General features: G+C 46.2%; 1 protein-coding gene across 3 annotated transcripts in view; it reads left to right on the top strand.

Annotated features, from left to right (window-relative positions):
- The window catches only part of SMARCA2 (SWI/SNF related BAF chromatin remodeling complex subunit ATPase 2), a 1,761,756-nt gene that overhangs the window by 1,123,485 nt on the left and 625,771 nt on the right, over positions 1-12,500 (top strand). The window contains exons 27-28 of one of the 3 annotated variants that reach the window (XM_085632956.1): positions 756-824; positions 2,022-2,075. The exons of 1 other annotated variant lie outside the window; for it this stretch is intronic. In XM_085632956.1, coding sequence (XP_085489082.1) covers positions 756-824; positions 2,022-2,075 — 123 coding nt within the window. The remainder of the gene's footprint in view (positions 1-755; positions 825-2,021; positions 2,076-12,500) is intronic. One more of the 3 variants, XM_085632957.1, reaches the window with a different exon arrangement.

The following is a 12,500-nucleotide window of genomic DNA, read 5'->3' as shown; positions in this document are numbered from 1 at the left end:
TAGTATGCACCTAAAATGTGTCCAAATATGAGAGAAACTGTTATACTTGTGTTAATATAATAGTGTTTCTGATGGCCTTTGTATTGCACTATTATCACAAAATCAAACAGGCAGGGACAAATGTCACTTGTTATGGAGCATAAAAAAGCTAAGCTAATTCCTCTAAAGGAGAACACAATGGAACATTGAAAAAAAGCTTCAACCAAGTACATGGTCTGTCATCAAGTCTAGTTATTAATGATATGTACCGTTGCTAAAACCAATTCTTGTTATTTCAGCCTACTAGATTGTTTAATAATAAAGTTTAATTTTACAGAGTTACTGTTTAGGTTATTGGTCACTGACACAGGTGTTTTTATGCTGCTGTTCGTTATTTTACATGATTTTTAAAAAATAGACTGTTTATATATTGTGGTTCTGTACATTGAAAATAACATTTACTATCCCATATTTTTACTTTCTACCCATGGGGAGCATGTCAAAACCTTTGGTGTTTGGATACTCGTCTTTAATTTAGAATGTTCAACTTTTTAAGCAATGTAAGACATAGGATGGAAAAAGTAAAGTTAAACAACACAGTTATTTTCATGGAAAATGTTAAACTTTTTTTTATAGGTACCTGTATCTTTAACAGCAGAATTCAGGAATAGAATCTGCTTAGTAGTGTTATGTCCTTTTCCTCACTATTGGTAGATTATCATCATGAGGAGAAGCATTTCTTTATAAATGAAGACTTTTTTTATTCCCTCTTTTAGACATTGACCAGAAGTAATAACACTAGTACTTGCAAGCATAATGATCAGCTTACAACTTCTGAGTATATGGTGAGCAAATACCTCCTTCACCTACAGCCTCATAAGCCATGTTTCATCCACATAAAAATTCCACTGCATATTGCTTTATAAGCACAGAATAACTTTGATATCTGCTCAAATTAGACACTTTATTAAATTATGAGTAGGAAGATGTTGCTTGAATGTGACGTTCACAATCTTCAGTTGATGTTAAACTGCATATAAAATAGTATTGTTCTGAAACATGCAGATATAGGTGAAGGGTTTAATGGGTAAAAGGCATTTGGTGAACGATTGAGGCATCATAACTTGGTTGGCAAACATGCTCTGTGTACTATTTTTAAACAAGCATTAAGTGTTTTTCTGTTTAAAGTCGCAAAGGTCCATTCAGAGAAAGTCAGATGCTTGTGTAATATCGGCAGTAATTTACCCTATTTTGATGATTTCCTAGTTAGGCTAAAGTGTATTTGTAAATCTTCCTGTGTTCCCTTCTACATTGAGACTCATTAACTTCTGCTTCATTAAAAAAAAATAATAATCTTGAAACTATCTCCCGTAACTGGAACATGCAGTTAATTTAAATTAATTAAAATCTCAGTCTTCTCTTTCATTTGTGCTTGATGTTTTGTGTGGTTCTTTGTAATAGTTGGAAGACGTTTGATTTGTGCTGTTCCATTTTTTTTTTTTAGAATTTAGAGACTTCTCGATTTTCGTAAAAGGCTGGTTTTTCAGCTGACTAGAACACTAGGCATGTTGTTATCTTGAAGTTCTCCTGTACCATATACATGCACAGTTGATCAGTAAATTGTCTTTCTCAAATGTTTATGTCCCTAGAACTGTGAAAAAATAAGTCTAATTTTTTTTTTTTTTTTAAGTAAATTAAATATTTTTTATTCGGCCACTACATCAAGATGCGTGGCTTACGGGTTGAGGTCTCATAGCAGTGTTGATTGTTTTAAATAATTTAACCTTCCAGGGGAGGCGATGGGGTAGTCTTGTACACAAAGGTGCATTTGATTAGGCCAAAAGCACATTACCTGTTTGTTAGATAAAATGTAACGCTAAAAAAACCATTTTGTTCTTTTTAAGAATAGTGTTTTGTTAGAGACACCTTGTATTATAAATCCAATTTGGGACAGTAGTAAGCCTGTCTCGCTACATACAGTATGTTAAGTTGATATTTAAAATTTGCTTGCATCTAATTTAGTGTTGTACTGATTAACCTAGAGCCAAAAGAAAGATGACCTTTCAGGAGATAATTCACAAGAAGGTGCAAGCCAGGTTGGTTTTTTAATGGTCCGTTACAGTGGTCATCTATCTTGCATGTAGTGCTTGTCTGCCATTACATTTGTCCTACATGTTTTTTTTTTTTTTTTTTAAATAATTTTTACTTTTACTTTCTTTTCTAGAATGTCAGCATAACTAAATCCCTTTGATAATTTTTACCATTACAATGGTTGCGCATGGACAATCTTCGAGCCTTATTTTTTATTGTCTTCCATTTTAATTATTTGCTAAAATATTGCTAGTTGTGTATTTGTTTAACTTGATAAAATTGTTGGTTTTTGGATAATGCATCTGTTTCAACAGGTTGTTTTGTACCAACTCACTGACTCTGAGGAGATTCAGCTGTCTTTCTGATAGGAACCTGAACTTTTCTCAAAGGTTGACTTTCAGTTAGCAGATTTGCATGTCTCGGTTCTGCTCATAAATGCATACTACATACTGCAATTTCTCAAATAAATGTATTGTTGTATTTCTATTTCCTTTTCACACACCAACTGTGGCTAGTAACAGTACTCCAATTTACACTTTCTTAAAAGAAAAAACAATTACCAGTCGTTCCAAAAATATTTAGACCTAATAAAATAGAACTTAAATGGTGGATTTTGTTGTATAAATCCTAGGTGCCAAATGTACGACCCGTTTATGCATGCGCAAACTGGTTTGCGACCCGATTGCACATGCAAAAACCTACTTGGGCCATGTACAAACTCTATTTAGCAAATCGCAATTTATTTGTGACTCGCTAAATAGTATTTGCGACTTGCTATTAGGAAGGGGTGTTCCCTTCCTAATAACGACCCCAAAAACAGTTGCAGTTTACCACCCTTCACAGAAGGGTGGTAAACCACTCGCAAACGGGAAGGGGTCCACAGGGGACCCCTTTCTGACTGGCTCTAGAAATATTTTTTAAGGCCAGGCAATGGTTTCATTTTTCTTTTTTTTTTTAATGCATCCCATTTTCCTTAAAGGAAAATGGGCTGCATTAAACAAAACAAAAAACTGCTTTATTTAAAGGCAGCCCTAGACATAGAGGACTGCTGAGCGCAGCAGGCCTCCATACCTGGGAGGGCCAGCCATTCCCAGTGGGGTCGTAAATTGCGAGTGCCTCATGAATATGCATGAGGCATGCAATTTGCGACCCCATTGGGAATCGCAATCAGTGTCGCAGACACTGTAGTACATACCAATTTGCGACTGGCAAATTGCGCGTCGCTATTGCGATGCAATTTGCGATTTGCAAATTCCTTGGTCGTACATCTGGCCCTAGATGTATTATTTGAGTACTCTATTAGAAAAACTGATAAGAGAAGGCAATATGATCACCCCCATATGACTTTTGATAACAGTCTGAACTGCTCATCATGTTGCATATTTGCAATTAAGACAAGCATTGGTTTAAGAGTATTCATCCAATTTTAGTCATTTACGAAACAGACATCGTAATTTGGTTCTATCCTCTGTGCAGGTTTCCAACTGGTTTAATTTTTTTTCTCTATTGTCATGTGCCTGAGTTGGGCCCGGTAGGAATTAGTGCGATTCTTGTATGTACACAATCCTTTTTCCTAAATTTGCCTTCTCTTTGCCACATTAATGTTTGACACACATTCTGCATTTGTGACGCTTGGACTGGTATTGCAGAAATAATCTTGCTGGGACGGAATACTTCGTGAGAATACTATCACATTGCCTTGGCATTGGGGGCAAGGCCTCTCATGTGCATAATACAAATGTGTTTTATTATTGCATCCATATAGCGGCACAGCTATCTGTAGAACACAAACAATGGTTGCCTGATCACAATCTCGGCCCAAGGCAATGGTGCCATTTTCTATATATAGCCTTCTGTTTCCTAACATAATTGGAGGAGACACTTCTGCTGACTTCAAGGGGTCCCCTCATGCCGAAGTTTTCGCTTAGCAGCTGACTGACATCTCTGTGAGGAGTGTCCCATTCGTGACCAAGACGGGGGTCATACACTTTTACCCACCAGGTAAAGAGGTTAGATCAACCCGATGGGGGGTTTCTTTGTAGAACATACATACCCACCCTAGATGCGCAAGTTAGGGTTAGCATCATAGTAGTATGCTAGATTGGTATAATCTTTTATATGTATGCATATATAACCTGTCTCAGCAAGATGGTGGAACTCTGTTTTTTTCACTGTTACACTTATTATAACTTTTGCCTGCCTCTGTCTATTAAACATCGCAGTCCATATCTTCTATACAAGAATCACTAAGGTTCAATAAATATTTAAAACACCCCTTCATGTACTCTTTGTAGATTTCTCTGAGCACAAGAAAGCACGAGCTACTGAGCAAACATTTTAAATCTGTCACCACGGTTCCTGAGATGAGTTGTCCTGTTCAATGGTTGCCTTGCTCCTTGTTCAGATTTAGGGGTGCTGGCAGTAGCACTGAGCTAACAAGGGCCAACATATCCTATGCAGGCTCATTGAATCAGTCTTGCACCACCTTAATTTTGTTATCCACAAACACGCAGTTTCTACTGTTTGCTGGAAACTATACGACTTGATGCCGCCAACATTGGTTTGTTTCTTATTTTGTATGGATCAACTGAGTGGTTCAGTTGTTCTTCCTCCGAGATCCCTACACACCTTTTAACCCAGGGACGTCTGTGGTGTTAGGGACTATCCTCCTTGGCTGAGTTTGTATATCCTCTGTATTGGTGGTTGGTAAATCGAAGCTTGAAATGATATTGTTTCCCCTGTGTTAGCTGAACTTGGTAGTACATTTTTATATAAAACCTAGAACAGAATATTTCTGAGAACTGCGGACATGCAGTCACTCAAAAATTACTTCTGCATGGCCTCTCACTAGATGGTGGGTATATTACCTTTGTGGTAGAGGCGTACGAGGCATTTAGAACTGAGGTATTTTGCTCATGGGTTAAATTCCCTGCTGCAGATGATGGTACACAGCTATTGCACGAATATGATTTTGGTGAAATACCACAAGAATACACTATTTACAGGGAGGTAAACATTTGTCTAACTTATCATGAACATACCAATTGGTTTAAAGGTGCCCTTCCCCATAGTATACAAAATGTGAGACTGGGTCTACTCAGCAATGAGGGAGCGACATGGCCAGTCTTAGTGGATGCACACCACATCCTAATGTTGATCGCCTGACTGCAGGCCAGATACGGAGATTATACAATAATCTAGCAACAATATACAGAAGTCTAACACAATTAGTGATGTGAACATTAACACCCACTCCTACGCGGATTGTTCAAGCGGTAGCACCACAATTAGCTACTCCAGGCATCAGCCATCAAACATTAAATGCAATGATGGGAAAGATTCCCACCAAAAGGGAAGAATTTCCATTTTGGACCGCACACAAAAACAAACCAGCTTGAAGCAATATTTCCCCATACAGGCCTGCTGGAAAAGCATTGGATAGTAACAATTTACTTGCCAATGGGGATGGCTCCCCCGATAGAAGGCTGTGCCACTTGGGGCACGGAATCTACCTAAAAACATTACAACTTAGGTAACTGTGATAATGTTAAACCACCTGACTGGTATCAGGACACTGATACACTTTCCTCTCGATGCATCCGACAGACGCTCTGAGAGGGGAGGACGGTCCGAGTGGAGATCAGAAGACCACATGAAACAATGAAAGGATCCACAACGCTCATCCTAATCCATAATTAAACAAGGATATAAATATAAAATTTCGAAACCTCAATTAAAAAAAAAAAAGAAGGTAGGCAGACTAAAGGTCAGGCATGCCCCGGATTTTGAGAACTCTGTTTCTGAATTTGGAATGGGCATTATCAATGCTGGACAGTGTGGCAGAAGTCACAGTAGTTGATGGATTATCTGGTGGGAGTAGCGCTGAGTATATCACTGTGGAAACAACAGATACCAGGGTAAGTGTCCCGCATTGGTTATACGAAGTCCAGCTGGTTGGAGGGGGACGTACCAAGATTTATAAATGTCCTCTTCTGGGAGGAACTTACTCAAGGTTATTACATTTTTCTGGCCGAGAAAGATTAACCACCTTACTTCGTGATGGATTACCCAAACGGGGAAAAGGAAATGTTGCCAACTTTCTCCGACCTTGTTCCAGAATCAATCAAACACTCATACGCTTGGTAGTGGGTTTTAATGCTAGCTCCTGCGTTGTACCGCTACCATGTTGGGTGAGATGACAGTTCACTGTATCAGGATATACCATTGAAGACAACCCCACACCCTCAGACAATAGCCCATTAAAAATGAAGCAAAACAACAGGTCAGGGAAATCCTAGGACAACTTGAGTATCAGGGTGTGATTGAAATGTGCCCCTCTTCAATGAATAACCCTCTGTTTCCAGTAATGAAACCAGAGCAATCATATAGTCTAGCATTAGCTTACAGACACCTGAACACAGCTACTCGCTTATTTGCAGTACACAATGCAGACAGTGATGCACTAATTAATAGCATTATGCAGAAGAAATGTAAAACACCACTTGATATAGCGAATGGATTCTTCTGCCACAACATAGTAACTGGAAGCAGATCTTCGACCGCCTTCACTGTGCTAGAAATAATTGCAGAAATAATTCTGCCATTTACCTCTGGGGTATAAGAATAGCCACGGGCTGTTTTCAGACAGAGTCACAGAATTACTTGAGAAGTTTTATGATCAGGTATTAACATATGTCGATGACATATACTTAAAAGACGATGTCCTGATTTAACACTTGACCAGAGTGTACCGCATCATTTTGGGGTTTGCTCAAATGGGCTAGAGATTCAATTTCAAAAAATCTGCCCACCTCAGTGTCCTATTTTTGGGATACAAGTGAAGTCAAGAGAATGACAACTCATTTTTTTTTTTTAAATGTGCGTTGCTCCAACCTCTAACAACTCTGAAAAGATTACAATCCTTATTAGGATTCATACATTTTGGCAGAACATACATTCCTGATTATGCGGAATGTGCAAAACCATTCTACGACTTTATACGTCCAGACTTTTCAGGTACACATTGAACACAGAAATTGTACGTTCCGCACAAGCTGATATGATATCTTTCAAACACTTACACATGTGTAAATACTACAAATCTGGTGATCCGTGGAGTCGCTGGTACATCAAGGTACATATATGTCATATTTAATGAAGATGGCACAGTACCGATTGCATACAAATCGCATCTCTATAGAAATGCTAAAATGCGTTTTGCACCAACAGAGAAAATTCTGACAGCAGTCCAGACTGCTGTAGTGAGAGAGCTTGCTCTTGCACAAGGAATACAAACTATTGTCATGACCCTGGTACCGACTTTGGAAGCGGTTACAAGAGCTAGCGTGCCAAATGCAAAAGTTCTACATTGGTGTTGGATACAATGGGCGAACTCCCTCACTGCAACAGATGTGGTCTACACATTTGGCTCTACATTACAGACACAGGCTTTTCTCCAGTCCGAGCAAGAATATCCTCTACCTATGACTACATCATTTACACTGATGGTTCTGCACAACCTGTCATTGGGATAAAACCGCAATATTCAGCTGCATGCGCAGTCGGAAAAGGTCGTATGTATGATGGCACCTTCCATCCTGAAAAGACCTACACACAGTCACTAGATGATTGCACAGCACAACTGGCAGAACTTAAGTCTCTAGTACTAGCACTACAGAATATGGAAGTTGGATTCCCCACACTCATTGTGTGTGAATCATTTACTGTGTGCAGTCATATAATGAGCATCTTCATCATTGGAGTCAGAATGGATTCAGAAGGCTGCATAGTGAAGCACAAGTTGCTTTGGAACCAGGTGGCAAAGCTGAAAGAATGCTTGCAATGGGCTCATGTCTTTCATACATTGAGTCGTCAACATGTTGGCGTGCACGTTGCAGGGAATTCACTGGCCGATGAGGCAGCAAAAGGGATGGTTCTCACCGCCACAGTTGCTGCGATTACTCTTTCAAGTATGAGAATATACAGAGACAGCATGGTGGCAGTCAATGCTGCATGCAACAACGCACACTTGCCGAAAGGCTTTCCACTCAAGTACTCTTACAAATTAGATGCACAAAGCATACCATATGATCAGATTCCAGGAGTGGGGGACAGAGTAATACCAAACAGTGATCGCAGGCTAGGCCATGAGGGTCTGGCTTTGGCACATGCGGGGGTGACTGCTACAATTTCTCTATTGCACCAACGCTATTGGTTCCCGGATCTGATAGAGACTACTAACTGCCGAGTATTTCACTTAGAATTATCCCCAGGCATGAGACTGGATCCGGAAACTTTTTTGCCACAGCATCTCTGCGCACTGGGGGCGGGGAGACATCACGTGACTCCGCTCAGGCGTTGTCCGCGCAGGTGATGTCAGCGAGGTCAATAAGACCCGCCCCGGCACGCCTACGTCAGTTTTTTCCTTTTCCGCGTGCAACGCGGATCCGATCCATGCTATGGGCCTGTTAGGACCCCCCTTTTTCCTTCCATTCCTTTTGGTGGAACAATGTGCGAATGCCTTCGGGCTATAAAACTTGCACGTCTTGTGAGCGTCCTATGTCGGCGACGGACCCTCACCTCATTTGTATGTAGTGTTTGGGGGAGGATCGAGGTGCCAACAGTTGAAGCCGAAGTCGCGGCGGGAGCGCCGGATAAAACTTCTCTCGGCGCGTCTCTCCAGGTCGACGTCCTCCCCTCGGTCTGCTTCGGCGGACGGCTTCAGATACGGCCGTGGTCGTTGTCCTCGCCCTTCTCCGATGTCTCATGAGCGTCGCTCCCCGGTGGGTAAGTGTCGCAGTTTGTCCCCGGGGGCTGGTTTCCGGCCTATCGGGGGCATGGACTCTCAGCGGGTGATGCGGCCCCGCGTGTTGTCCTATCCACAGTTTCCCGGTGTTGGGGCGCTGAGAGTCCAAATGGAGACACGCGGCAGCTTTGCAGGCCTTGCTGGAGTCTCCTCCTCCTTCCCCTCCTGGGGCGTCGGCGGATCCCTCGCTCTGCGTAGGGGCCTCTGCGGCGGCGCCGGTGGCTCCGGAGCCGACTGGTTCGGATCCAGGCTTGGAGGATGTGGTACTGTTGGGGTGCGGCTCCTCTGGGGCACCTCCTTCAGGCCACGGCGTCTCTGCCTCTCCGCAAACTCCCGCAGGGGTCCCTGTGGTATCGCGGGAGGTTGCAGGGGCTCGGGTCGCATCCCTGAGCCCCTCTCGGTCCTTTGACAAGGTGGTCCCGTCTAAGGCCGAGGTGACGCCGCTACGGTGCCGGCAGCAGCTGGACCGTGCGGAGCCACAGGGGTCAGTGGACCCTCCTCGTCCCGCTCCGGGCTGAGGCAAAACCCCTCGTCCCTCTCCGGGCCCCTCTCGTCCCTCCCCAAAGGTCCGCCTTGTCGGAGGGCGAGTAGGAGGTTGAATCGTCCCTGGCGCCGCCACATGGGTTGCCGAGCGATCTTCTCTTCATTCCAGGCCGTGGCTGGCGGAGGGCTTCATGCCACTTCCCAGGCCCGTCTCGTTCCCCCACGCAGCTGGCTGCCTCGATGGGGGTCGGGTTGGCGTCCCCCGGGGCCGGTGCGGCTCCAGCTCTACTCCGGTCTCCGGTGCGGGGTGACTTGGAGGTACCTTGTCTGGTGACGCCGGCTGGTGCTGACATCCTACCTCAAGCAGTGAACTCTACGGCTCCACGCAGGGGTCGTACCACGGATTTGTCTTCGGGCGCTCCTTCTTCTCCAGAGGCAGGCTGTATATTGGTGTCGTCCTCCCCGGAGACTGATCGCCGTGTGGTGTCTTTTTCAACGGCATCGAAGGGCGGCTCCCCGCCCTTCCTGAGGCAGAGGTGTTCATCGGAAGAGCGTCAGGTTACTAATTCTTCGGCTCCTTCTGACTTCCAGGTCTGGCCCTTGCCCATCCTGCTTGGCCTCGGGGACGGCCGCCTTAGTTTGCAGCCGTCGCCCACGGAGGACCTGCTTTCTCCACCGTGGGGCCCTACGGAGGCGGAGACGGCCTTAGCTCACGCGGTGTCCACGGCTGTGGGCATCCTGCGCATGGGCGACCCGGTGGCTCACTTTCCGGCAGACCATCTCTTGGAGGTCCTCCACCAGGGCTCTGGTGTTAGGGAAATCTTACTTCCCTTTGAGGGTTCGCTCCTTTCTTCCTTGATGGGGGCTTGGGAGCGTCCTGCCTCAGGGGACCCGGTGCCCCAGTATCTTCTGCGCCGGCACCGTGTGACCCGCCGTATCTTTCCCTTCACCCCTCAGCCACCAGGCCCCTTTTGTGGACTGCTTTTCCCTCCCTGCCGCCACTGTTGACTCCGCCGTCCCGAGAGGCCCGCTGGCTGGACTCTTGGGGGCGTAACATGTTTGCCTCGACCAGTGCGGCCCTGCGGGCCCTTAACACCTTGTGTGTGCTGACTAGGGCCTCCTCCTGTTAGTGGTACTCGGCTGAGTCTCTGGGATCTGCGGCGTCCCAGGAGTATGGTCCAGTGGACTTACAGCATCATGCATTGGATGGCCGGGAGCTTGCGGCGTTTATTCTCCGCTCCGCTCTGGACATCTCAGAGGTGCTGGGCTGGCCCATGGCTTCCTCAGTCGCTCTCCGTCACCATGCTTGGCTTCGGGACAGAGTATTCCCTGAGAATATTCGGGAGCGACTCATCGACCTTCCGTTTCATTGCAGCCTGTTGTTCCATGCCCCGGCCGACTCCGCCATCCAAAGGCTCTTGGCAGGGCTCCGTCCTCCTCCTCCGCCTTCTCCTCCTCCGTCCCCTCCTCAGTGACTTCTGAGTTGGGTTGCCTCTGGGCCTTCTTAGGCCGGTTATTCTGGCTGTGGAGTGTTTTCTGGCCGTTTACGTCCTTCCTTGGGACTTTGGCATTGTTGGCTGCTGGTCGGCCCTTATGTTGATGGTGTGTGGGTTCTGCAGGAGTTGTTGCGCAGACTTGGCCCTGCGATTGAGCCTTCTGCTTTGCTTGGGCTGCTTGTCAAGCCTTCAGCGGGGGGGTGTTTTTTTCCCCGTGGCTCTTTTGCTTTTTGCTCTGCTGCGGAAGTTCTTCCAGAAAGGGTTCCCATATCTTGGGACTTAACGTACCCTATTTGGGGTTGTGGTAGCTGTCGTATAGCTTGCACTCTGCTAGAGGCTTCTGGTCACCTTCGGGTGCCTGTTCTTCATGGCGTTTAGGTAGGTTGCTTTTGCTTCCTGAGTTCGTGTGCGGTTCCACTCGTAGTAGGGGGCCCGGGCATCTCCTCCTCTCCCTGCTCTGAGGTCTGGGATGATCCTGCGTTATCCCTTGCCAGGCGTCACCTACTCGGCCTACCTGGGGCCTCGGGCTGTTCTTCTTGCTTCTGGCGGCTTAGACTGCCGGCGCTCTTCTGTCTGGCAGGATGCTTTCCATCTGGAGTGGGTTCGCCTTCTTTCCCTCGTTTCCTTGGGTCCTCTAGGCTTCTTCTTCTTCTTCCGCCTTTCCTACCTTGGCATTTGGTGGAAGCTATGTTGCCTTGTAGGGGAGTGGGGTGCTTCGGCCTCTCCATCCTTACCCTTGGTTCCTCTGCATGAGGGCACAAGCCTTTTCAGCCTTCTTTCCCTCCTACCTCCCCTTGGGGACAGTGGGGTTCTGCCGGTGGGGGTTCCCTTGACCTGGCAGGGGCGAGGTTCTACCTGGTCCACAGATCTGGTCTCCTGTGGGGCCCTCTGTTCTGCATTGGCTGGTGGGGTCCTTCCGCAGACCCTCCTTCCCTGTGGGTATTGCTAGGGTATCTATTCTACGTGAAGGAATCTGCGGCTTGTAGTCTCTATAAAATGTACGAGTTACTTACCTTCAGTAACGGTGTATCTGGTAGACACGATTCTAGCCGCAGATTCCTTCATGCCCCGCCCTTCCTCCCCTATTCTGCGAGGACCCTTGGGTTGGTCTTCAGTACTCGTCTCCCGGTGGGGGGCTGTGTCTCCTGTGAGTGCCTTCCTTGTTCTTGACGTGTGGTTCCGTCTGGGGGCGCTTCATTCCTCCTTTGGTCCTTGTGAGGATGGGGTTCCGGTGCTCCGGTGCCCTGCTGCTCTGGCTACTCCAGGCTTGAGGGGGATTGCTTTCTATCCCTGTCCTCCCTCCCCTCCCCTCTATCCATTGCTATCCTCTGATTAAGGGTCATGTGGCCAGGTTTTACCCTTGTCCCTTGTGGGTGGTAGCCCTCTAGGTTGGGGTGGCTTGGAAGTTTGTTGTTCCTGTCTGTTTTAGGACTGGTCCCATTCCTTGCTCAGGATGGGGGGGGGGGTTTACTACGTGTGCCATGACTTTACGCATGTTCTTGGCCTCCAGGGCACAGGGATGGGAGGCTGTCTATGTGCTGGCAGGGTGACTGCGCAGGTTTATGCCTCTTCTCCTTTCGCTGCCCTTGGGTTCTGCGGTGTTGGCACTTCTCTGGTGGTGTTGTTAGTCACAATTTCTTTCCAAT

This window comes from Triturus cristatus, chromosome 2_1, assembly GCF_964204655.1.
Source record: "Triturus cristatus chromosome 2_1, aTriCri1.1, whole genome shotgun sequence".
Taxonomy (NCBI): Eukaryota; Metazoa; Chordata; class Amphibia; order Caudata; family Salamandridae; genus Triturus; species Triturus cristatus.
The sequence above is the reverse complement of the archived record's forward strand: the minus strand, read 5'-3'. Positions and strand labels throughout refer to the sequence as shown.